The 27,673-nt window shown below is 45.3% G+C and overlaps 1 protein-coding gene across 3 annotated transcripts in view; it reads left to right on the top strand.

Annotated features, from left to right (window-relative positions):
* BABAM2 (BRISC and BRCA1 A complex member 2) overlaps positions 1-27,673 on the top strand; it is a 1,270,030-nt gene that overhangs the window by 133,803 nt on the left and 1,108,554 nt on the right. For all 3 annotated transcript variants that reach the window (XM_069608726.1, XM_069608725.1, XM_069608724.1), the window contains exon 3: positions 19,546-19,622. In XM_069608726.1, the coding sequence (XP_069464827.1) occupies positions 19,546-19,622 (77 nt within the window). The remainder of the gene's footprint in view (positions 1-19,545; positions 19,623-27,673) is intronic.

Raw genomic sequence — 27,673 nt, 5'->3', positions numbered from 1 at the left:
CTGCACAGGTTTCTGCCTAACACTGGCTGGTAGCCCAGCCCCTCAAAACTGGAGTGGACTTTGGGTCCTAATTGATCCGCTCTTCCTCCTTGCCTTGTAAATTAACCTCAGTCATCATTGGTACCTTCCAAGAATGTTTCCTGTATTGGCTTTGTTTGGGACACTCGCCAGGCCAGGGATTTTCCAATAGAGAAGAGAGTTCAGGACCTGATCCGGTTGGGCATGATTTTTGTTCTGACCTGTTTAGTGGCCACGGCCTAGTGGTTTCAGATGCACTTGGGCATGATGACCTCCTGAGTATTGTCCGTGCCTAATGCCAGGTTCAAAATGAGGAGGGTATAGCTCTACCTTGTGACAGTCTGGTCCCGGTCGCCGAAACACAGTCAGTGGTCTTACAGATCCCACCTTTTATCATTCAGGAGTGGTGGAGCAACCGCTCCAGCCGAATGAGAGGTCTGGGGTTCGTGGACCCCTGCCTTCCAGGATCAGCACAGTGGATTATTTTCTATTGGGTTGTTGAGCAAGCGTGAAGATTTGCAAGTTCCGAGCCACTATCCAGCCATAAAAAGTCACTCGCCGCCTCTATTCTATACATGCACCCAGCACTGCATTTCTTACTCGCCAAGAATAAAATACCTCTAGCCAAAGGCTAGTGGTGCATGCACATGTTGAACCCTAATCTGTAGAACGCCTAGCAGCACCTTCTCCATATCAATGTGCTTGAGCTCCAGGCCATCTTCAATGCCGTGGAACGTGTGTGTTCAGGTGCTGAGGGACTATACCACTGCTGTTTTTTACCTGTACAAGCAAGGTGCAACCCGGTCCCCTCACCTTGCTATGTTGGCGGTAGAGCTTGGGGGGGGGGGGGGCACCATCAAGCAGGATGTTCATGTGCAGACTTTACATCTGCCGGGGTAGAAGAATCTGGTTGCGGATGCTCTCAGCAGACTGGAGATGACAGTCCACACGAGGGAAATCCTCCCCGAAGTGGAACCGGACATGTTTACGAGGTGGGGTCCTCCGATGGCAGGCACATTTGCTTCTACCTTGAATGTGTAGTGCCCCCTTTTTGCATCTCGGTTGGGCAGGCGTAGGGGCTCCATGACCATCTTTCTATCACTTGGGAACGGCTAAGAAATCTATGCCTTTTTTCCCCTTCACCCTCATCCAGAGAGTCCTAAGGAAACCATGGATACAGGCTCTTGCGCAGTGATTCTGGTGGCTCCCTGGTGATTCTGGGTCAGCTAGCCCACTCTGCTCCTGACAGGCTCACTCTGGCACCTCCCTCTTTCAATCTCTTCAGTTACCAGACTGGTCCCTGAGGAAGTAACCCTAGGGCACCTGGGTTTGTCCATGTAGGTAATTGGGGGCAGGGACCTTTAGCGGGCCGTCTGCCCCCACAAACACTGTTTTTAAAAGAAAAATATATTTTTGTTTTAATTGGGGGCAGGTACCTTGAGCAGAGGTCACTTGCCCCCACAAATACACTTTTAAAAAAAAATTGGGTGCAAGGGCTTTCAGTGGGGGCCGACTGCCCCCACAAATCTATATTTTTTTTAATTGGGGACAGGGGGCTTCTGCAGGGGTTACCTACATGCAAAATGGTAGTGAGGGGACCAAAAGGTCTGCAGCAGCCAGACCCCTTACATCTGCACTCCCCCTCTCATCCAACCCACTCAACCAAGAGCCTGTTGGTTGGGAGTGGAGGGGGGTGCTGGTGCTGGAGGGGCGGGGTCCAAGGCTTAGAGTTTAGGGGCCTAGTTTGTGGCGGGCAGGGTTTAGTGGGCTGACCCCTAACATCTGCACTCCGCCCGCCACACAGTGGGGGGGGGGAGTGCGTGTCTTAAGGGTCAGGAGCAGGGGACGAACGCCCACGATAGGAGGATGGTGTGGTGGAAGCAAAGCCACTTACCGGGTTTGAGGAGGAGTGGGGGATGCATTGCCAGCAGGAAAAAATGCAGCCTGGAAGGTGTTGGTGTTCCCAACGGAAGAGAACACAAACACCTTTCAGGATGTATTTATTTCCTGTTCCAGGCTTGGGAATCGCTGCGTACTTTGACCCCTCCTCCTGAAACTGAGTCCCCACTTACTGAGCATGAGCGGCAGGGCCATCTTGGATTTGGCTGCCACACAAGCACCAGCTGTCCGGTCCTTTTGTTGTTTTTTTATATATATTTTTGTAACCTTTTCAGAATATGGCTATGAAGCCGTTCCCTCCCCCCACACAGTTTGAATAACACTAGCCTAATATAATATTAGACTTTCACATTATCCCGGCTATTTCGCTGCCTTTTCCCTAATCCTTCCACTATTTTGATGTCTGAGTCATCACATTTTAACTGCGCATGACCCCAGATATGATCTTCATTCTCTGCGAGGTCACTTGTCGCGGTCAGTCAGCCTCCAGGGCCACAAAAGCTTTGTGGATTGTATCTTGTATCACAGACCGTTGCAAATGTCAGGGCTTGTCTCCTCGTAAGGCGCGTTATGTCGATGCAGTTGAGGCCATGGCGCCCTCTGTTGCCTTCTAGAAACACGTGCCTTAGGAGGTGACTGCCAGAGCCTCACCTTCTGCTTTTGCCATCATTACTGCTTGGACTCCAGTTCACATCCGGATGCCAGGTTAGGGCCAGCAGTTCTGCAGAATCTTTTTGAAGAGCTCTTGCCTTTCTTCAGCATTTGAATGTTTGATCATCTCCAACAAGCATTGAGGAAGAAGGACTAGACCGTCAAAATAAGTAAAAGGTACTCCCTGTAATGACTACTGTACTCCTAGTCCATAGCCCCCCTTCTGCCATATGCCTTCCCACCTTCCCCACTAAACTATCCGTCAGTCCAGTTTGGCTTAGGCGATGGAAAAGGACTTGCAGGGCAAAGCTAGGGGCGGCGCCTGGAGGGGTGCGGTTGCACGCGCGCTTGCATCTGGTCAAAACACAGATTTTGTGAATGTACCAAAAACCTGCTTCTCTTCTGCCCCTGCAAGCTTCAACTCCCAAAATTATGGAGGAAGGGATACTATGAACTAGGAGCACCGTACTCACTAAAGTGAGTAACTTTTCCTGTTTCTCACAACCCATGGATTATTGTGAATTGAGGTAATTTATAATTAATTTTGGGCCCATTTAAGGAGGTTTTTCCAAGAAGATTGTTTTTTAATTGGACCCAGAATGCATTTGAAGCATATTTATTTTCTAGTGCATTTGCCTGTAAGCCCACATCACAGCCCCTTAGAGTGCAATCGCAATGTCTAACCGGATTAGAAAAATGGGCACTCAGGCAGGATTATCAATGGTCACAAAGCAGAATTTCAATAGCGGCTAGCAGGCTAGAGGCAAAGGATTAGCAATATTGCCCATGGTATTTTATGATCAATAATGTCTTTTGGAAGGGTTAGCAAGACTGTTGAGCAGAGATGGGGCAGGTATCGTATTTGTTATGATTAATTGGCAGGGGATTAGGAATATTGAGAGCCAAACAAGGTTTTAGCAATATTGGTTGTATGCAGTACTATAAATAAAGACCATATGACTGCATCATAATGTCTCCTGCAGGATTAGCAACAGTTACAATTGTGACCAATCAGACATTGTATTTCTTTGATATTTGTATAAGTGGTTGTCTGTGATTGTCATGGCTTTGAAGTGCTGTGGAATGAAGGGGCACCTGGGCAGACCCCAGCCAAAACAGACATGCAATATTAAGAGCATCACAGTGCATGCAAATAGTATTTGTCATTTCAAGCGACGGTTCCATTATTAGCAGAGATGACTAGTGTAGTGACATAATAAACATACTCTGTGTTCAGGCGCGGCATGGATTGCTATGCCAGTGTGACAGCTGGACCACATTTTTCGGGAGACTTGGCCTTTTCTGTGCAGTGCTGCCCTAAAGGTGGAATGGGGGCTAGTATAAATCAACTGTGTACCCCACGGGAGTCTGTGTACATTTGAGGTTTCTGCTATACTTTTACATGCAGGCAACATGCACAATGAATAACATTTTATTTATGTATGTATTTATTGTTTGGATGTTGGGTGCGTATACAATAAGAAACTACTGTTTCAAAGCACCCAGAGGGCAAGGGAGGGAGCGTGAGTGGGCAAATCAATGGGGGGGAGAGGAAACCAGGATGAACCAACTATGCCTTGTGAGCATTCAGAACGGGACAAATCCCATTAAAATTGCTTGCACATTTATTAGATTTGTCAAATACCCATTCAATGCACATCCGTTTGTCAGGGCAGATTTGCGAATTACCAGACCTATGACATTCAAAGGTCAGATAACTATTGGCCACACGTGCATATAGTATGATATATGCAGAGCAATGTCATAAAGCTGTGTGAGGTTTTGTTGTTTTGAAGCGCTTTGAAAGGGGAGTGTTGTGATGAATCCTGCAGAGTCATCACTGATCCCCAGCCTAAAGTCTGCTCCATGTGGCCAGGGCAAGGCGGCCACTACCTAATCCTGACCCAGTGGGTGTTAATATGAGGGAGGATCACATGGGAGGCGATGGCTGTCGGGAAGATATGACTTCTGTAGGAGAGCTGCAGTATTATTCTCTCAGTGAAGGGGAAGACCACCTAATCTCTAAATACCTGTTGGCATGTTGTAATTTCTCAATTCCCTCCCACGTTAAAATTCAAAGGACTGTGTGTGAAAAGCCCCCCAGACAGAACATTTTCACCTCGAATGCATGGCTCCCATTTGACATCCCTTAATTATAATGGTTTTCTCATTGATAGGAATCTTGAACAAAACATCACTTCACTTAATGTTCACATAACATCCCCTAACTCCAGCAATCTCTATTCCAAGGAATATTTAAAACAAGGTCGCTTTGGGAAGTCTAGAACTTATATGGACTGCAACTCCCATAACAACTGGGGTACTTGGATGAATAAGAATAACAAGGAGTCAATGGGGAGGTAATGTGACTCAAAGTAAAGTGCAGTCTAGTTGTTGAAAGTTAAATCACCTGCGTGGGACATTAAAACCCAAAGGTTACCTGCAGCAGGAGGACAGATAAGGGAGAGGGCGATGCAGAGCGGGCGCAGTGGGAAGCAGAACCGGAGGCAGCCACATGTGAGTAAGCTATGCTGAAGGAGGCAGGCGCTTCCTACCGGAGTGGAGAGAGACCGGGGATGGATAGCACTTGCAAAAATGGGGGCCGCTGAAGAGCCAGCAGCAAGGAGAAAGCTGGCAAAAGTGCGGTCAAGCTGCAGAGCAAGCATCCCACTGGCAAGTAAGTGGGAGGCTGGCGGGGAGACCGGAGAAGTGTCTGCAGAGTGGGGAACGCTTTCCCACCACATGAGCATCAGAGCAGCAGCATGGTGAGTCAGCCTGAGGGGGAAGGGGGCTCCGGGACATGCATAAATGATAGGGTATTTGAAGGACCATTCTGAATACCAACTGAATGAAAAGAGAAGGGAAACGCTGTACAATTCTCCTGACATAAGATGTCAGTTGGGGGAAACCTGGAACCAGCATGGCCATAAGCCAAGAGGCACTGTGAATGAACTAAGAAAGCAGAAGTTGTACAGTTCTAATGTGAGAGGTCAGCTGAGAGGTCTGGAACAAGCATTGTCAGGAGCCAAGTGAAATTAGAAGAAAGATTGACAAACAGAGCTCGAACAAACCCTCATATATGAAATATCAGCATGGGGGAAATGGGCACAAGTAGCAACTGAAGTCAACAAAGTTATGCTATTTAAGAAGTGTGATTAAGTGTGGCTTGAGAGTATACCAGGATATCAAGAGTTTTCAGTTAATGAGAAATTCCTGGCAGGGGAGTATACCAGGAAAGGAAGGATTGTGTGAAAAAAACATTTGGTTTTTCCAGTCCAAGGGAAATTGTTATGTATTAGAAATGCATGTTAAGTGCGGTAAAAATGCATGAACATGCCAGCTACGGGACTAGTCCATTAAATTAGGAGGGGGTCCAGTGTCAGTTACCACGTTTCATGTATTAAACTTTAGAATACCCCAATAGTTAAATTATAACTAGATACTATAGAAAGAATATAGACGGGTTAGAGTTAAGTACGCTGAATTTAACAGCAACACCAATTATTGTGGAAAAGGCCCCAGAGCATGCCACGTTACAAAAAATTAGCTCAAACGTTTTATTTTGCTTAGCATCCACAGAGGCTAAAAGCACATTGCAAAAGTACATGTTCTCAGGGTTCTACAAGAAGTGAATTAATTACGTATGATACTTTCGAGGTCACAGAGCCAAGGTCGTGAATGCAGGGGAAAAAGACAGTGAACAAAATGGCATTTAATAAATTGGCATATTAGTTATGAAGCTGGTCTACTGGCCGTTTCATAGTACCCATGGCGGTTTGAAATTACCCCTTCGCATAACTCTGCCTGGGAAACAGTTTGAAGTGTTCTTGAGATGCAACAATCTAGCAGTAACATTGGTTCAAGGATATGCCAGTGTCATGATCGGTGATGTTCTCATGAGACAGGATGGGATGATCGGAGAAAGTTGAATACAATTCTGCTGATCGTGCTAAATGCTTAAATGTCTTGGCTTCAGTATGTGGGAATTGAGGGTTGGACTGTGACGTCACAGTGGGGTCTAGGGTGCTCTGGTAATATTTTGTGGGGTCTGATCACTGCAGACTAATGTATATCGTAATATAGGGGATTGATGTAGCTGGTCCAATGACTTTTATTCAAAGGACTGATCAAATATGTCAAATATGTCAATATGTTTTGATGAATTAGTTTAGATATTTATAAAAGCTTCTAATTTAGGGGTGTTTCTTTGATAGTGCCTTTCTAAGCAGTTTGGTTCTGCATTCTGTTTGAATATTGCTGTTTCAGGGGCCCTGAATAAAACTGTGTTACTTCTTGCCTCTGTGCGCTCCTTTTTGAGATACTGTTTTGATGAGTTATTGAAGGCAACCTGTTATACATTTTTGGTGGCCTGTACAGGGATTTGACACCTGTTTCCCGACCAGAAGTGGGAATTCCAGCCGTGCCCTCGAGGGTTGCGGGTAGGCGTTTTCAGACCAGTATTGAGAGCTCCACACCGGGGAGACATTGCAGATGCAGAGTTTGTAGAGGTCTGCAGTGGTCTCAAACACTTCCTGCACACAGAAGGGGTGCTGGCCTTTAAAGGGAAACTCCAAGGTTGAAAGGCTTCTAGAAGCACCAAAACAGAGGATAGGTGAGTGAGGGATTCTTTTTAGGATTTAAGGGGTGTTAAAAGAAGAGGGACGAAGCATATACCCTGGTGTGTTTTATTGACGAGATTGTGAATTTAGTTAGTTTTTTGTCATTTTTATTGTGGCTGTGGAGATCATGGAAGGGTCAGAGCCGAAATAAAGTGCAAATATCGTAAGAGCTGTGTAGCGCATGTAAGAGCACGGTTGAGCGGTCGTAGGAGCAATTGTACTCCCGGCATACTAACATATAGCATTGTTGTTAAGGTGGTGGGCCTGTGGAGAAGGCCATTCATGTATTGATAAAATCCAATATGACAGGCCTGCGGAGAGGGGCATTGTGTGTAAAATAGTGTGCAAGGTGCGAGAGACCTGAGAAGACCAGTGCGAATGAAATAGGGTGAATAAGTAAAGCAGTAAGTTTAAAATTGAGTCGGTTGCTGTGAGTGAGTAAGAGAAAAAGAGAATTTGGGGATTAAAATAAAAAGGATTGAGAACAGAAGAGTGGGGAAGAGTACTCGGGGAGTTGGGGGGGAGGAAGGTGGCACAAATGTCTTCCCAATGGATGGACGCTCCTTTAGATCATATGTGTAAGAAATTGCCCCAGTATTGCAACAAAATATTAAAATATCATTACCAGTGAGTAAAAGAGACGCTGGGGAAATGTTATCAGGAATGGCAAGGGGAGGGAACTTTTTTAAATGATATAATAGATAGTATGTATTCATGCTTGTTAGCCACATGCAAAGGTGCAAAGCTTAAAAGATATTTTGGGGCTTTGGAAACTTTATGAAGATACAAGGGGACAGAAATCAACAGAGAAAGAAAGAAGGGAAGGGAGGGTGATGACCCACCCCCTCCATAGAGACTTTATCCTTTGTTAAAGCCAGCCATGGGGTATACAAATCCGTGGCGGGCTTCTCCAGACGGGGACAAAACAAAGAAAAACAAAACTGAGCAGGAATCTCATTCAAAGGATGTACAAGGAAAAGATAATAAAAAATACTTAGCAGACATTAAAGAAAGCACACCAAAAGCAGCTGGATGCAATGTTTGGGGAAGCAGAAAAGGTTATGGAAAGGGAAATAAAAAAGAAAGGAAAGGAACAAGGGAAAGTCGAAGATAAGGAGAAATGACGTTAAACTTAAAATTGACAGTTGGGGGCAGGACATGGAAGATTGTAAGGAACTCATGGTGGCAACAGTCAAGACAGACAGAAGTGATCACAGTTCAAGGGTGTTTATTAAACAGTATAGATAGGTTGGAAAAATGCCTAATGTAAACCTAAATCTAAAATGGGAGCAAGCTTCGACAATCGAAAATAATAAGGCAGTCAGAGTGGTGTCTTGTCAAAATAAAAGGGCCTATACTATAAAAACATATTGCCAATACTTACTCGGAATACAAAAAGAATTTTGGGATAATGTTCATAAGAAAGAAGGAAGGAAGTATTCTTAAATAAGTCTGGATTTGGTAGTCTGGTCTCCCTTCCCCACATTTACAACACGGGACAAGGTAATACTTTGGAGCACAACACACGCTTGAGCTTTCCCAGCACGAGCTAACCGTTCAGCAATCGAGAACTTCGGTGGTTAAGTCTCTTTTCTACCAAAAGAAAAGTCTCTTGCCTCTGTGGACCTGATGTATCCAAATAATAAAGAGTTCTATTTTCACATATGCCGGGGTGATGCCTTTTCCACCCCTGGATCACCCTCTTCCGGGTTCAAATCTGACTCGACTTTTCGCCTCCCTCTGCCGGGTTCACTATGGCTATCAATACAATCTTTGTGTGATTCATGAATCTTAATATCTTTTTAAACAGTTCACTGTGGACATCCCTCCGCCTGGTTCACTCTTGTCAGCACACTGTATTTCGGGACTTTAGAATTCGCCCCCTTTTATTGGCATCCATCTTTTAAGTTGACTCTTGCCAATCTTGTCAATCATGCTTTTTTCATTTAACTTTTACGATGAAGGATTTATTTCCCTTAGCTTCACAATCATCTGTCGGCCAAAGACTTTCGACTGTATAGAGGATTTTACAAGACCCGTGTATGACCACTTTTAGCCCCTTTCCGCCTTTCCCAAGGCCTTCTGGTTATGGTAGTTTCAACAATCTGGTAATCGCCCAGAGTTTCCTGAGTGAGCACCCACGTGGTGCCGGAATCCTCTGTTGCTGGTTTTCCCCCCTTCTAGCATCAATAGTTCTTTGTTTTCACAGTTCAACTAGCTGCTTGCTACTTTTCATTCAACACAGTTTGGTTTCTTATCGACTCTCCCCTCGACTCACCGGCTGTGATGAACCTCTTGGCTTTCTTTCTCTTTGGAGTCAAAGTTGGTACCACAGAGACTAGTGTCTCTTCCGAGCTTGGTTATCAGCAGAGGAAGTTCTTGTGTATCGTTGACATCTGCTGCAACACATGCTGGCTATTGTTCGCGGTCTTACAATTATTTCTGCATAGGTTTCACGGGTCTTGGTCGGAAAGGGCAAAGTTGCTTCTCTCCTTGTCACCCTCTCGGTATGCGCCGTCTTTCTCCTCCTTATGAACTGCTTTGCTGAGTTAGCTCTCACGTCATGCGGTCTGCCTTGTTCGTAGTGTGCTGTCTTGCTCCACCTTTTATTCCTGTGGGGAAGGGAAAGGGCTGTCTGGTGTGTGCGGTTCTGGTCAATTGCTTGACTTTGCCTGACGGTGGTGTTGGGACATGTCAGGCAAATGGCTTGAGTCTTAGTCCATCGTCCATCGTCCTTCGTCCTTCGTAATATGCAAAAGTGTTTGTTGGAAAAGGGGGGGGTGTTAAGTGTGTGTGTGTGTGTGTATCGTACGTGGTAGGTTGGGGGGGAAAAGTTGTCATAAGATGGGGGATACCGTGTCACACCCGGCGGTGTCCCACTTCCACTCCCCAAGGATCTCCCCCATCCAGGTGATCCTCCCTCAGTGGTCCACCCCCAGGATCTGGATCCAATCATGTCCTGGCCACCTGGATGACAGACCACAGGGACCAGTAAGCAAGACCCCTTCAGGTTTCTCACAGTATCCAGCATAATGCTGGTTGTTTAATTAGCTGTGCCGCCTGTATGTCATTCCTTGTGTCTGACAGTGTTGCAGACCCTGCCTCGCCCCTTGCCATTCTCTGTTCCAAGGAATGCTACTGATCGTTTGAGACATAGTACCGTGGATGACAGGGCTCTACGCACTCTGATTCATGCAGAAATACACACCCCTCTAATATACACCTTCAGGGCTTCACATTCAGTAAGCCTGTGCTCGGCAGAGCCCCACTTAAGATCTATGAACTGCTGGATCTGTTCCTGTATAGAGGCCCTAAATGCAGTGTCTGCCAGCATGCTATTGTCAAATCTCCACCATGGAATGGGTGATATAGCACCCCTGTGCAAGATCCCCAAATGCAGAGGATCGCATGATACGATAGGGACCTATCCAAGAACTCTGACGATGTTATCGTATCCACCTCCTCCCCCACAATGGCGCAGTCTGTGTGACTAGGAGCCATGTACCGCAGAGTAGTATGAGTAACTACGCTCATCGCCATGTTTCAATCACCACACATCACTCAAGCACAACTTCAATATAATCCTCACCAGTGTCTTGGAGGTTGTCCCCATGGATCACACTCCTTTAGGTTGGCTGGATACAACATAATATATGTGTGGCTGTACTCCCTCATCTTCCACTTCACTGCATCATAAGATGCGCGCTGTCTCTGCGCCTCTTGGGTGAGGTCCGGGAAAACCATGATTCTTGAGTTACCCACATTGTAAACGGAGCATCTTCTGGTGTCCTGTAGGATTGCATCCCTGTCACGAAAGTTAAGGCGTTTCGCCACAATGGCCCACGGGAGCAAGCCTACTGGTGATTTCCTGCCAGGGACCCTGTGTGCCCGCTCGGTCGAGAACCACTTCGACAGACCTTTAATCTTCAGTGAGTCCGCAATAAGGTTCTCCAAAAATAGCTCCATACTAGGGCCTTCCTAAACCACTCCAAGAATTTTCACATTGCTTGTTCGTGAGTGGCCTTCAGCGTCTTCCTCTCTTCCCCCCAGATATTTTGTTACTGCACTGAGAGCACTGAGTCTAGCCTGTAACACTGAGAGTGTCCTCCACCTCTACCATTCTCCTCTCAACTTCCGTAACCCTCTCGAACACTTTTTTGAGGTCTGCTCTGATCAGGGACACCTCAAGGCCCACTGTCTGCGACTTATTTTCCAGCCCAGCGATGACCTGGTGTCTTGTATCGTCTCAAGCAGCTTATCCATAGTAGTTGGACAGTCTGTCCCAGAGGCTCCCCAGTCTCTTCAGCGTATTGTTGGGCATGTTTGGCCCATCCACCTTTGCTTCGCAATCACTATTGGAGCTTCTGCTGCTGGCCCTTAGCCATGGTGAATGTGCAATGCGTGCCCTCCTCTAGCCAGGTGTCAGAACTCTGTGCATTTACTCAATTCCCTTTCCTCGCAATATCAGGTGGTCCAGGAAGTTCGCCAGTCTGTACAAAACCCGGGCTTAGCACAATCTTTAGGCACTAATCTGGTGGGCCAACAGGGCCAGCAGCACCCACTGTCCCACACAGGGTACACGTTGTATTCTCTCTCCAGCAGATATTGGTCTCCTCAGCACGCCGTTTCTCATCTCCCTCGCTCTCCATGAGCCCCGGCGAAATCTAATTGCCCTGATATCCACATCCAGGCCAGATGCAGGGGAGGAAGGCCTTCCAGATGGGCCAACGACAACGGCCAGCACCTCTCCAGCCACCTGACTGGCTCCACTCTGCCTCAACAAGCTATTGACCGCCACAGGTCCAGCTGCAAGACTCAGGAGACTAGACTCCTCTGCAACACCCGCTGCCCAATCAGCAGCGCGGGCTCACTTCATAGTCCTCTCCTGGAGCCGCACCACACACTCCAAGATGACAGTTGGCAGGCTTCTGCGCCAAATCCCTGTGTTCGCTCCTCTGATTCCGTTCCAGGACACCCTGGCAAGTCAGGTCCCCATGTAGAGCCTCTGTGGCACCCATTGCCTGGCTAGAGGGTCGAGCCCTCAGAGTCTCCAGCCGCGCCACTCCACAAGATGGTGGTCTGAGCCACTGCTGCCTGTCCTCTATGCCCCAGTCACTGACGCTGCTGCAGAGATCACTCGGAGCATGCGGCCCACATCAAAGGTTCTACACACCCATTTCCAACCCCCCTACGGTGCTGGAGTCAGGATATTTCCAAGATATCAGCTGTTTGGAAAGCAGAGCTCCAGTTCCTCAAATCTTTGCAGCTTGGCTCCTGGCCACACCCCCGAATGTTGAAGGTTTCATTATACAGGGTGGTCCAGAATAAAAAAGGCAAAATTGGGTCTACCTGTTTGGCTACGTACACAGAGAAGAGATTTGGAGAGGGGGTTATGGATTGATACTGTGGAATAATGGGGACGGCTTCATAGACAACAGGGAGCATGTTACTCCAACAGGAATGTTTGCAACAGCTCCTCATTCATGTCCTACTGCAACCATACTAGCATACATTCACGTGGAGTACCTTATATGAGCGAGCATGTAGCTGCTCCAATACTTAATCGATTTGTTTGTAGACAATTATTCTCAGTGTAAATGCTCCATAATGTGTCAGTTTTTGCAGTTATTCGGGACCAGGCCTTCGAAACACTCAGCCCAGGAATTTGTATATACCTGTGCTCGATGTGATTATTATTAGTAGGTTTTGCAAGAAAAATTAAACACACTGAACTCTTTGCTAATTTCTGTCATATGCCCCGATAGAGAGCACTAGTTCTTCCACTACATTAATCCGACAATAGTGTAATTAAATAAAATCCAAAGCTCTACAAATTTGGTTTGTTGCCTTGGCACAAACCTTGAGCCTCTTCAGGTAACCAGTTCTCAGGATTTTGTACTTAGCTGTGTTCGCTCATGGGCTTGATGAGGATGCCCGGCAATCTTCTTTTTTTATTTTTATTATTAATGTGTTATAGCCAAATTTTACTTTTCACATAGCATACAATAAATTCATAATAAGAAAACATGTTGTCATACAAGAATTAAAACATAATTTGTTTCATCATTTTGGCCCACCAATCCTCGGATATTCAAACTTAACTCTTCAATCCATTAAGTACTAAGCTCAAGCATTTTCAGTACTTTTAAAAGTTCAATTGATAGAAATGTCTCGTTACCCGAGGAAAAGTCTTTACCAAAATTACCTAACCAGCTGTCATGGTGTACAAAGCGAGCAAAAAGAGGATCATGGAATGCTCAGGGGTCCGAGAAGAGATGCTGCAGAGTCTGCTTCAAAGGGCATTTACATATGGAACAGGAGTCGTTAGAGTTGTCATCTTATTTCTACTGGTAGTAATTTATCCCGTCATTAATACGATTAAATGAAACCTCATTAGTGTGTCCCTTCCTCTAGCATCTGGGAACTTCACCAGATAAGCCGGTACAACACCTTTAAGTTTATCCAAAAAGGAATGGCTCCTATGGAGCTTTAACGCACAGACTTCCATCTATGGTCTTGATCCAGTCCCACTCCATTAAGCCATTCTTTATCTTAATAGAATCCTCCATTAGGTCCTTTAGCGTTCTGGTGGTCAGCGTTAGTATGTCAGTGATGATCTTAGACGGCATCCCCCAAGTAGATATTTGAATGTTTTAAGCTCTTCCATAGACACCTTCAAGTAATGTATTTTGAATCGGGCACCTAATACATTGGTACAGCTGTGCCAGACTCCAGTACATATGGGCCCTTAATGAGTTTAGGCCCAGCTCGTAATGGAGAGCAGCAATCGGGAGTAACCCTGGGAGGTTAAGCAGCCTCTTCCACATTCTGCTCTCCAGCTTTTCCCAGTTCATACCCCAGGCCTGAGACACCATGTCCATTCCATATAGCAAGGTAGGCATCACTTTGCCCTTAAAATATTTAATTAATGGCAAGATCAAATATTTACAGTACACATTTTTAATGGCCTTAATTTGTGAGAGGGCTTGATCCACCTTTGCCTCTACTCCTTCCTCCACCCATTTTTATTTGGGGTTGACAGCATTCAAAAACCAGGGTAGGTGCAGTCCTTGGTCAGTGCTATTATCTGCGTTTGTACAGACCTGCTAAAATCAACCTTTTTCCTTGTAGGGTTTGAAAACCTCATAATATGGGTCCTCTCTGCATTGATGAGGAGTTAATTTGCCTCTGCATATGAGCACGTCGCCGACAGCAATCGCTGTATTCCCCGAGGAGTCCAGCAAAATGATATCGTCGGTGTATGCCAACCAAGTAATCTTTCTACCACCTATCTTAGGGCTTGCTAAGGCATGCTCCCTTAGAGACCAGTCTAGGCCCGCCAGGTATAAATTAAAAAAGCAGGGTGCCAAAATGCAACCCTGCCTTAAACCCCTTTTCCGTACTTATCATTGAAGATAGATGACCATCGGCATCAAGCCTGACCTGGATAGAGGTATTCTCGTGAAGGTAAAAAATTGCTGCTAAGGGATTCCCCAAGATCTTAATTTCTCCCATAGGCGTGACCCATTTATCCTGTCGAATGCCTTGGAAAGATCTACCACGGCCATGTACAGGGGGCACTTCCCAGCCTCCCATGCACTGTCCCGAAGCATATTCACAATTAGGCCATTCCCTTCCTGAATCCTATCTGGCATCTGTCCAGAACATCATTGGTCTCTCCCTAGCGTTCAAGCTCCAGCAGCACGTCCCCCGCGAAAATCTTACTGTCTGCATCAAGAAGGGCAATCGGACGATAGTTGGTCGGATCAGTCCAATTGCCCTTCTTATGTATTGGTACAATAATAACTGTCTTCCAGCTTTCAGGAGACTTTCTAAGAGCAATGGTATTTTCAAATAGTATGTGCAGAACCCCAGACCAGGTAACCACATCCGATTTAAGAATATAGTTTGTTAGGCTATTAGGACCCAGAGCTCTCGATGACTAGGACTTTTTTTATCAGAAGCTCCACGGTTTCCCTTGATATCTTAAAATACCACGGAGTCTCCTGCCGATTTGTGAAAAATCTTTCTCAGACTTACAAACCAAAATCCCAAAGTGCTCTACCCAAACCTCTTCTGAGAAATGATTCCTTTAGCTCTGTAACTGAGATTTTTCTCCTTGTTTACTAATGCCCAGAAATGTCTGGAATTCTTTGTTATCAGGGTATGCAGCATGGATTGCCCCTGCCTTTGCAATTTTAGATATTTATTAAATTTATTACAATTTTTAAATTCTTGCAACAGGCGCTTTTTACCCCTAGTTTTTTTCTGAGCCAGGGATGTAGGATATTTTAATAGTCTCAGGTTTTTCAGGAGGTCTCTTTTTCAGGCCCAAGTTTCTGGTCAAAATTATATTTGATTTTTAAACATGTGACAATCCCCATCCGGGGATTGTCTACTTCCCATATAAATGATTTAAAGCGGTCAGGGCCGCAGTCCGAGGCTAGTTGATCCGGCTTAAGGTCATTATCTTTCCTTTTAGTTTGCTATTCAATTTTCGACTGTTCCCGTTAAACCTAACCAATCTATTGCCACCCTGATTTACCACTAAACTGGACAGATAACTGGACTTGGGCACCTCGCCAGGGAACATTAATCTTAGGGTTAGCATGTCATGATCACTTTTATTTGTTGTTTTTACATCTCTCAAAGATTTCTCTCGAGACTATTATGTAGTTGAGAATAGATACCCAATTTATCGTTCTTCCACGTGAGGGCTGGTACTAAATCTCCCTCCACACTCCCATTACAGATGAGAAGGTCCCAATCGTCCACAAAGTGAAGTCACGCTTTTCCATTCTCAAATGTAAGGGAATTTTTATTTTCATTCCTTGATGTGGATAATAAATTCGAATTTAGATCTCCGGCCATTAGTATGCGAGTCCCTTCTTTGTGGTCTCTTCCTCAACTAGCACTTTAGCGATCTGTCTCAAATATCCCAACAGGTCGCAGCACGCAGTATTATAATAAAATTTAACCACCAACAGACATCTCAGTGCCCCTTCAAAGCGAAAATATAATTTGGCTGCAAGAATGCCAGTGTTCACACTTTAGACTGACCACTTTTTTAATTTTGCCATTCCTTATTGCTATGATAAGGCCTACAGAAGGGCTGCCTAACCTATTGCTAGTTGCTCCATTATGTTGAAGCCGTCCATTCTTGATTTATATAGTAGCTATGTCTCCTGTAATAGGATTATGTCATAGGATTCGGAGATGTCTTTCCTGGCATCCTCATTTGTAAAACTCGTGTGGCCCCTGGTATTCCAACTAAGTACATTTATGTAGTCGTTTTGCGTGTTCTTGGCCTCTAACCTTTGGAAGATTTCTGTTAGGAAATGGCAGTACTAATGTGTGCTTCTAAGACCCCCACCCCCTTCTGACATTTTAAATGTATTATCTACAGGCATGACCAAATGACTTTCCTTCCTCACAGATTCTCCTATTCTATCACTTTTGAGACCTCTGTAGGATGGGTTTTCTGGCCAAGAGGTTATTGTGAGCCGCTAGAAAGGCATTGACTCCTAAACGCGATTGTAGGCCTATTTCCACCATGTCTGTACAGTGCTCGTAGGGAAAGTGGATAGAATCCAGATCATGGGAGGGCAACGGGTATACCTCTGGCACATCTTTTACCATCTTCAGGAGTGCATTTCTATTCAGAGTGCACTGCTTGCTCCCTTGTCTACCTGTGCCAAACAAACATGCGGCCGTGTGAAAAAGGAACATTTGAGATACTTGTGGAGTATTGATCTTTGCTGAAACTTGAACGTCAGATGGACGAGGAGCAGTTTTATTTTTTCCCATTTGGAAATGGGGGCCCAACTGACCACTGTATTTATCCCTTTATGTCGAATATTGTCTTTCTCTGTCGATCCCGATGCTCCCCTCAGCACCCCTCAAACCCCCGCCCCCCCCCCCGAGTCCATATTGGGGGAGTGTGTTGTTTCTGGTTCATAATCCGTTTGCTCTTCTGCATTCTTTGTCCTTCAGCATGTATCAGTATTTTTATTTATCTCCTCAGACTATTTCCGATTCTTCCCGTTGGAGCAATTCTTTTGCCCTGCATTGTCTTTCTCTCAGAGGCTTTTCCATAACTTTTAGGCCTGCATGCAGAGTATGTCTGGATGCAACCTCTGGGTAAACGGAGCTATTTATCGGATGTTCAGTCAGAATGGAGTCATGGACTGTATTCTAGACCCCATGCTAGTCTCCTGTCTCCTTATGTGTTTAGGTTGATAACCTGTATGATGCTCAGGCCAGGAGAATGCAAAATCGGGACCTCTATTCTTGGCATGGCTTCTGATATACTTCTGTCCGAAATACCAATTTCTAGTCCCCTTTCTCCGTTATTTAGAAGTTTCCTGCTGCTGGTAGAGCGTTTTCCTATTACCTGGTTCCATTCCTGGTAATGGAGTTGCCCGGGAAACGTCCTCTTGAGTGTGACGCACCAGTACTGTGGCAGATGGATTACTGTGCATTACTTGTTCACAAAACTTCAGGGAAGTGTTGCTAGGAGGTTTCTGAAGATATTTCGGTTTAACTTGTGCTTTCCCTCCCTTTCGTTAAATTGTTAGAGTGCCATTTGTAGTTGGTTTTTCACTGTGCCGTTTTGCTCAGTTTTCACTCTACCGCAAACTTGTCTACAATTGAATAGGTAGTTGTATTTACTTTTCCTTGACTGAATTTCACTTGCTTTATCAAATGTAGTTATGTGTCGACTTAAAAGTGCATAAATATATATTCTCTTTTTAATACAAAGCTTTGGTCAGTGTTTCCTTGCTCCATAGTATTGTACTACCTATTGTGTAAACCCTGAATACTGCCATCTCCCTCTTGAGATAAGTCTGACTGCTCAGCCACAGCTACCAACTAAATCTTTGTGGTATGGACTGATACCAAAGAGGAGATACCAAAGGGGATTTATTGCTCTCACCTGTAGTCCTAATCTGGTGTAGTGTTCCCTAAGGGAACTTCTCTGGATTCTGCCGAACAGTGCCCATGATTAATGAGATGATCCTGCATGAGGCCGATGTGGTTGTGGGGGGGGAATTTGGGTTGGTACTGAGGTTGTAGTCCCTGCTGACCGTGGGTGGGTTTTATTCCTGTGGGCATAAGCAATAGCTTATGGCCCCAGAAACTCACCACTGCACACACCACCGCCGACCCCCACCCATGGCCCCACCAACGGCCCTGACATCTTGTGACTGATCCTCCATAGTAAATGTGTAAATATGATCAATTGGCCATTAGCGCACGGGTGGGGGAAGCCAGCCAATCATGTGGGTAGGAACACAGGCTTGAACCGCCGATGCAAGCCCACGCTGCAGCCAGCCTGACGGCCGGCTTACCCTGCTGCCATCCTCCCCTTATGCTCCGTCCCGTTATTTATTTTTTAATCCCGTCTCATCCTCCACTTAGGTTAATTCTGCGGCGGCAGCGGCATCCCCCGCCGCCATTGCTTCCTCTCTGATGCTGCGGTCTGGCATGGAAAGGGAAGAGGGGCTTTCCATGGTGGCCATCTTGGGTAAGTATTTTCCTTTGTGCAACAGGATGCCGCGTGAGTCCCGTTGTACAAAGGAAAATTCTTTTAATTTTTTTAGCACTCCGGGTTACCGCTTGGGCAACCCGGGGTGCGAATGGCCTTAAACCCCTGTTGTTTCACAGCCCTTGTTATCTGCCCTTGCTTCGCTCATGCCGATAAACTTGGGCTGTGGCCCATTCACCCCGGTTCCAGCACTTGTGTTGAAAAAAATAATTAATTAAAAAAGAAAGATGAGTTTATAAATTATGCTGGTATTGGCAACACACAAAGACTCCTGTACAATATGTTTCAAGGTCATGGCAGATTATGCTACCTCTTTGAATCAATCACAGGTTGCACGATTCTTCCATTGCTCACAGGTTTTTGCGCACCCTGGTCATGCTGTAACATGCCTGCCAAAGAGATTGGCAGTATTAGATGACTGATATGTGGCACATCATTTGTACAGTTATAAGGTTCTCTCAGGATTGAACTCTACCCATTTAGCTGCATTTTATGCTTATGAAGACAAGATGTGTGATGAGCAAGGCAACTTTAGTATGTACACGTATGACCTCAGTGCACATATTAGCTTTTGATCTTGTCACACCCTGAAATGTGCATGAGAAAGTCCTTGGGCACTTCTGCATTTGCCATTTAATATTCCAGTTAGATTGGAACTGCTCTTCTGAATGGTCTAGACATTCACTGTCCATTGCTTCTGCCCCTTCATATCCATCTGCCACCTACACATGAATATCAAGGAGCTATAACACCCCCCAGAATACTTTTGACGGAACCCTCAGTTTTAATGACTATTCTGCTTCTTTTTAGGTGCACATCATTGACACCTGGACCCAGTTGCGACCGGTTTAAGTTGCACATCCCATATGCAGGAGAAACGCTGAAATGTAAGTATGAATTAATTCTCTATTAGAAGCTTATACTATTCAGTTTAATAACTTCAACCTAATTGAGTGCTAAGCAGCAGTTAATGGGGTCTTTGTGGCATCGTCCTGATGCTCTCTAGGATTTTGCTTATGCTATCTACAGTCTTGTATGCCCTTGTGTGAAATATCGCCTTAAAGATTGAGTGAGTGGTCATTATTGCGGGATAATGGCCCACCACCAAGTTATGTCTTGAGGCCAAGCTGAAGGCCATAAGTTGGGGAAGGGTCATTATCCCAAGCGAGAATGATCCCTTCATAGGTCTATAAGGCTATTGGCACATGTTGGTAGTAAAGCTACATGTTTTGGAGTTTTGAAGTAAAAACGTTGCTTTAATAGTGCATAAAGTAAATAGACAAACTGATATTTTACATTAAATGTGTTTTTTATTTTGTATGATTTAAATAACAAGTTTGTCTTCATAAATTAAGCATTTTAATTCTGAACTTGGTTAACTGGAGTGTGCGTCACAGGATCATGCATTGGGTGTCATGTAAAAGTAAAAGGTTTCTCTCGGGGTGTTAAAGGGATGCTGCATTACGCGCCTATACACGTGTGCCTCAAGGCACAACAAGGCAAGGGGGTGGGGGAGGAACGGTCCTACTAGGCCTTGTACATTCGGATCCTTCAGTTTATTTATAACGCGCTTAATCCATGAGATTGGTTTCAAGCGCAGATCCAGGATTCGAACCTGTGTTGCTCAGCGTGGTCATGCTTCCAAGACCCGCACATTGCCACAGAGCAATCCTGCCTACACGTATGAACATAGATGTGACATAAATGCAATAGGATTAGGCCTCTCATTGCAAAAGATTTACAGGAATAAAAATCTATGATTATCTAGTTCAGTTTCAAAATATTGGTTGTTGTTGGGCTTTCCTACCCCTCACCCCCCTCTTTTCAGGGTGATATGTTTGCTTCAACAGGAGGCATGCTGTGCAGCCTGTAGGACTACAGTCATATCTATAGATCTCTATGCCCACGGTAACATAGCTAAGCATAGAGTAGCATGACAGAGTACACCCATTATTGCATGCTCTAACAACCTAGCAGTGTAACATTACATAATGTAACATAATAGCACAGTATAACCCGTGCCCGATGATGGCATGTTCCAAATAAGATATTAGAGTGGAGGCACACAATGATAGGGGGACCTACTCTGAAGGATAACAACACACAGAAACCACGTACATTTCATCCCAATCGCTCAGTCAGTCTTTCAACCCTCCTGCTTCCCACACAGAAGCCAACTGGCAGCGATATAAAGGGACCAGCACGTACCCCCGTCCCCCAATACACATATTTGCAGCTTTAGGTAATTGCTTGCTATTCCTTTTCACCTGGAGTTGGTAAGACTTATGAGGGTCCATTCATGTTCTATGGCGAGAGCTCCAATCTGAAGAGGCTGTCAGTGTAGGAAATGGGTCTGTGTTGGTGCTTTACATGCCACTAAAATGTGACCATGTTGCTGCTTCCAAGTGCTTTGATGCTGCATCATTCTGCATGGCCGCGGATGGCACGGGTCAGACTTACCAATTAAGCAGTCTTAAGATGCAAGGGAGAGATTTTTGTGACAATTGAGTGATTTTAATTGGATTTGTTACTGGTATTTACTTGAATTTTTATGATTATATACTGGCATTACGCTAATTCAATGATATAAGTGTAATATCCAATTGACTTTTTACAATTCGTAATATGGAATTGGCCATGTTTGTGTAAGTCTATTATTGACGTGTTAGGTTTTCCTTAAGTCATATGCACATAGCAAAAGATAAGCAGAACAGCACACTGCAGGGTCTGTCTGTGCTGGTTTCCAGGAATCTCGGTTATCGATAGAGCCCCAAAGCAATCTAGGCCTATAACATGCAAATGCTCTGTGCTGTAAGTGGGATAGCTTGGTGTCCCGGATGACAATTAAACAAGGGCGTCAAGTCCACTGCCATATTATGTTATTTTAATATGCTTGGATAATGGACCAAATGACCATCTAGTTGTTTCAGAGTGCCTAGGCTTCTCCGTAGAATGGTCTATTGCGCCCCGCCAGGGGTACCCAGACATTAGTCTGCAGAAGGAAATGTGAGCAAGGGAAGAAACCATGGGAACGAGTGGAAGAGATGCCATTGACAAAATGGTGGGAGGGATACCATGGGTGAGAGCGTTGTGCAACAGCCTCGGTGCACGTCAGTCTTGTTAGGTGGACCACATTCTACATGCAGAGGGGTATGGCATGATTGGAATCTGTTTCCAAGGAACTTAGAACACAGTGTAATGTTTGGTTGCATGAGGGGCTCGGGAGTGTGCACGGGCAATCCTAGTGGTTTGGTGGCTTAATTGCCCCGCATTGCATTTAGATTTTACTGCTGGTAAGCTCAGAGTAGGCTCAGAGTATGTCTTCCAGTACACCCAACATCCAAGAGGTGGATGTTGTTGGATAACAAAGGCATATCCTTTCCTGGCATGCTCTTTACCCTGCCAGTTTCCCTGGAGACAAGCCCCCTCTCGAGCCAGTGACTTCTTCCTCTGCTGTAGTTGCTCCTGTGTGTGAACTGTGGTCAACCAGATGAACCCACATCTGCACAGATACATTCAAATTATGTCGTACTCTTGATTGTGCTTACAATAGTGGAACGTCACCTTCTTGTCTTAACCGTGGTGATATGTGGAAATTCCTTGCGACCCCCCCCCTGAGTCTTCCAACCCTGCATGGGAGGGTGTTGGGCTTGGAGTAGAAGCAGCTGGCCAGCTTCTGTCCCCAGCTCTCGCTGCATCCTTTTCTCTCTCTGCATTTTAAGTTGCTTCTGCAGCATGGATTTGTTTTCCTTGTCAATACTTTCTGCAGGTTCAGGAGGAGATGGGTCTTCTGCTACAAAGTGAATATCCAGAGTTTATCTTGGTACACTTATAAAAAAAAGACAGATCGTTCCACACTCCTTATGTTTTTAATATTATTTGACTCATTAATATTTGAACATAACTTTGGTGATTTCCATATCATTATGTTTGTTTTCGACAATATATTTCCTCATAAACATTTAATTTCAGACAGAATATACGCAGGGTGAAAAATGTGCACTCGCCATTGGATAGTGATAATGGACTCCTGGTGAGTATGAAATGGCGTGCCGAGTGTAAGTATAGAATTGAGGTGGCAAGTGAATTTTTATGGCTGGCTAGTATTTTTCAACTTCAAATTCTACCCCCTGAATATAGACACATCACAACAGAATAGGTTATGCCCAATGCTTACTGAGCACAGTTCATGGCACCTACCGGTGGTTTATGTGGGATACGAAACCGAGGGAGGATCTGGCAAAGTGTGTGGCAAATGTGTGCTGGCCGTGGCCTAAGGGAGCAGCAGGTGACTTAGGGATGACCATCATGGGAGAATGCAGTTCCCCCTTAACCCTCCCGCCTTCCCTATAAAACCTTCTCCTACCCTCCCATCAGCTGCCCCAATATACCTTTGTTGCACATCTCAGATAGAGACCACTGAGAAGGAAAACATCCATAAGGCATTCAATGACAGTAATGACACATAGGGCCTCATTACACGGATGGCGGTATTAGCACATGGACCAAGGTGCTGTTAGCACCTTGGTCCATGCCGGTAAAATACCGGCACTGCCTTGGTGGAAGGGGGAATTACCGCCCCATTCCAAGGTTGGCGGGGCGGTAATTCCCCCTTCCACCACTGCCCTTCCCCATTCCCATTTTTGCCCCATAGGGCATAATGGGAATGGGGAAGGTGCTAATTACGGCACCGCAATTTTGCGGTGCCGTAATTAGCACCAAGGTCCCTTAGCGGGTTGGTTTTTAACGCCTGCAAAAAGCAGGCGTTAAAGCACCAACCCGCTAAGGGACCTCGTAGTAAGGCGGTAATGGTTAACGGTGACCGTTAACCATGACCGCCATCCGTGTAATGAGGCCCATAGAAGCAATGAGGTTTAATGCTGAGAACCAAGGTATGGAGTCTAATTGTTCGAATCAACCGATTGGCACGCTGTTCTTCAAAACAAGAGGGAACCAAACGATGGGGTCTTCTACCTCTCGATATGGACTGGCAGCTCGGCAAGCTACGCAAAGAAGGTCAGACCAGAGAAGCAGACTGAGTCGGAGAGAGGAGCACGTTCGCAAAGGTCTGACGAAGCAGGAAGCTTCCCGCAGAGGAGGAAGTACTCTCGCCGGGAACGGAGACTGGCAAGATGCAGAAAAGCTTGTGAAAGACTGGAGAAGGCTCCAGGTAGCTGGAGAAGCCTCAGAAGAGATCCTGGTAGCCCCAAAGAGAACGGGAGGTCAACCACCAAGACCAGGCTTTAGGGTGGCCAAGCCAGGGGTTGGGGGGACAGAGAGAAGGCAAAAGTCCTTCAGTAAAAGAAGTACTAACAGATACAAACATTTACCAACGCACATCAGCAAGGTGAATGGTGTCTTGGACCCCTATTGGGGAAAATACATCCCAAATAACAACAAGACGGATACAAACTTTACACTTATAAATAGTGCTTGCAGACCTTGGCAGGAGAGTAAACCAAGGCCTAGGGTGGAGGTGAAGTCCGAGAAAAAAAGGGATTGAAGATCGTGGAGTACCCCAATTGGCAGGAGAGTGGACCAAGAAGGGGGTACTGAGCAAAGGTCTGAAGCCCACAACACCACTTGTTCTTCTTCGTCACAGTACCTGGAAGCGGGCTTGCTCACAAGGTGTCTGGGACCCACAACACTGCTTCGAAAAAGCATCCAGATTGTTCTTCGCAGCACTGAAGCCAGGTCTGCTAACAAGACGGCTTGGAAAAGGTGTTCTGACCATTCTACCTTTTCACAGGACCTGGGGGTCAGGCCTACCAAGCAGGTTGGAAAGACTCTGTGGAAAGTGGAAAAAAACCTGGAGTCTTGTGGAACCTTTCATTTGCTTTCTATCCCTTTTGATACTTTTTGTTAACTGCAAAGCTGGGCTACAGGCGGATAGCTAAGAGACATTTCCCTTAGAACATTTTATTAAGTTTAGCTTGTGTGGGAAAGGTTAGGATTTGGACACCAGACAGCGAACATTACTTTGGGGCATCCTGACTTTGACAGTTTCATTAGGTAGTTTAGTTGAGGCAGGGAAACTCCTCTTATAGATGGAGTCGGTTAGGTTGTCCTCCAATTCCACCTGTTTTTGTTATTAATAAGTCTTGTCCCATCAACATGCCACCCTTGTGTCCGTCTTACTCCTACACCCTCACAGTGCGCTCTGACTTCATGCAAAATCCTAGATAAAGAAAAGGAGTAAAAGGGTTAATAGCTGCAGGTTATCATGGGACAGGCAGCCAGCAGGGGAAGCTGAAACCCTAAATGAGCACCTAACTGCTACAACCAGTGGCATGTCCATACTCTTGACTGGGGCAGCCCAAGTGGGCCACTGACATAACAATCTATGCAACATATAAAGTATAAGGGGTTATAAATAATGGATACAGTGATATTTTAGCATCTTTTGTGGAAGTTAGGCTAGACTGAAAGGGAAATCTGAGTGACCAAATCCGAACATTTAATGGTTTAAAACAGGGCTGCTCGTTAGCACCTGCCATTTTTTACTTGTTTATTTCGGATGTGAATACAGCTCTTGAGTCAGGAGTTTTCCCCCTCGCCTAGCAGGGGTGGTGATAGGTCGCCTGCTGTATGCAGATGACTTGGACCAAACTAAGGTGGGCTTCCAAAGGCAACTGGATACATTAGAAAGCTACGTTAACGCAAATGCCTTGAAGTTAAAATGTCCAAAAGTCAAGAATTCTTATATTTGGATGGAAAAAAGAAACAGCAGCAAAGAAAACCAAAGCATGGTTCATAAAAGGGGGAGGAAATTCTGGAGGTCACGTCGCTTACATATCTGGGCATGTGCTTGAACGATAGTGCGGTTGGTGCACAAAGGGAACAGATACTTCAAAGCAAGGCTAAGAGCCTAGCTGCCCAAGCCAGAGTGATACAGGCTCGGTATTGTAAATTCTCCCTGACTCCAGCCATTGAATATTTTTGCCTAAAAGTGTCACCCATCCTAACCTATGGGGCGGAAGCATCTTTAACTTTGTCTTCTGACATCTGGGTGAAAGTTGAAGGAATTTTCTGGAGAAGATTCTTGTTGTTACTGAATTGTGTACCTGCCTAGGTCATAAGGACCGAGTTGGGCTTGACTTCACTTGACGCTTGTACAGTATGGAAGTGTCTTTCGTTCTACAGAAAATGCTGTGAAGTAAACGCAGAGGGCGCTCTGGCTTGCATTTGAAAGGCCATGCTTGGTAACACCGATCCACCACTCAAGGACTGGAGGGAGGTATGTATATCCATCCTGGAAGAGCTGAATGAGACCGAACTGACCCTCATAAACAACCTGTTAAAGGTCAAGAGGAAACTTTTTATGACCTTGACTGGATCCCGACCTTGGAGGCACAGCAGAGCTCCAAATTCTATGGCAGCAAATTCCCAGACATAAGGGCGAGGGGCATGGTGCCCAATTATCTGATCAAGTTTCCCTGTAGATATCGGCGTAGCCAATTCATGCGGTTTAGGCTTAACTTGTTTCCAACCAAAGAACTTATTGAAGTTAAAAAGATGAAATTGCAGAGGAATTTTCGATGCAGACTGTGTGACTTTAAAAATGAGTCTCTGTATCATCTGACATTGATATGCCCCGGAACAAAAAATTTGAGATCAATGGTTGGACAGTTTTGTAAACCAAGCTACTACACTGATGCCTGATGACTGGTTGGGGAACGAGTCTCCATAACTTTGGCCTTGTTGGGTTTCTTGAAAGACCTCTGAGTCCCCGAAGGAGGAAAATTGCTGAATGGTAAGGCATCACAGTGTCTAAAGTTCCATTGATGATGAGATTTAACTCTGTTGCCCAGAGAAATTATTTAAATGTCTTACCCTCCTAGCCTTCCTTTTTTTTATTGGTTGTTTTGTTAAATTCATACTGTTATTGTTTGGATCAATTCTGATCGGGCTAAAGGTTTTTCTTTTAAACCAAGTGCCAAAAAAAACAGGGATATTATTTAGTTCAGAAATTACTTAAAATATCACATTTACAGATGATGGAGGCATTCCCAGGACAGGTTCCTGTACAGTAGCACAAAGATGAGAACGAGTGTTGACCAACTTTACAATGGTTTGAACAAAGTGGGACATAGACCAGAGACAACACATAAAATAGTTAACTTAAAACGGTAACATTAACCTAGGAATCAAGTGCTGTGAACTTAAGAGTGGTATAAAATTACATCATAAAGTTGCAGTGGAGGGAGGTAGGTGGGATGGGCAAGAGGGTGCTCACTCTTTGGCCCGTTGGTGCGGATTCAGTCTTTTAACAGATCCACAGTCGAGCTGGCTTTGATTGTGATGAGCAGCGAAATCTAATTCAGTGTGGTGAATAGGGCGGAGGAGCTGAAGTGAGAGGTGGCACGGGGGAAGCATGGGACAGTGAGGTTGACTGCACATGAGCAGAAAAGGGATTGAGATGGTAAGTAGACAACAATACAGTCATCCAGATAATGATGGGCAAGACCATTGATAACTTTATAGATTAGGAGAAGGAGCGTGAAAAAGGAGTGGTTTCGTATGGATACCTATCCGGCATGGTGTCAGTAGGTAGAAGTGGAGGAGGATATGACTAAGTTGTTGAGATTGCAGGTACTGCAGTTGAGGCTTCTGAGGTTATCTAGACAGCGGAAGGGGTAAAGAGGAAGTCCAAGGAGTAGGTGCAAGCCATAGTCTAGTTTGCTAAACATGAAGATGGAAATCAAATTTTTCATAGAGTGGTGAGTAGGAAATTGACACCTTTTCAAAATGTGAAGGATTATATGAGCAGCAAAGGCTATGGTAGCGGTACATTGTTGCAATCTGAATTCGCTATCAAAGAGAACTCCAAGGTTGTGAGCTTTGACCGAGGGAGCAAGAAGGTCAGGCGGGAAAGAGGTAAGAGTGGAGGGATAACGTTGGAAGCTGGGAGAAAGAGGACTTCCATTTTCAAGAGTTC

The sequence above is a fragment of the Ambystoma mexicanum genome, chromosome 4q (genome assembly GCF_040938575.1).
Source record: "Ambystoma mexicanum isolate Mex_15411 chromosome 4q, UKY_AmexF1_1, whole genome shotgun sequence".
In the NCBI taxonomy this organism is placed as follows: Eukaryota; Metazoa; Chordata; class Amphibia; order Caudata; family Ambystomatidae; genus Ambystoma; species Ambystoma mexicanum.
The sequence above is the reverse complement of the archived record's forward strand: the minus strand, read 5'-3'. Positions and strand labels throughout refer to the sequence as shown.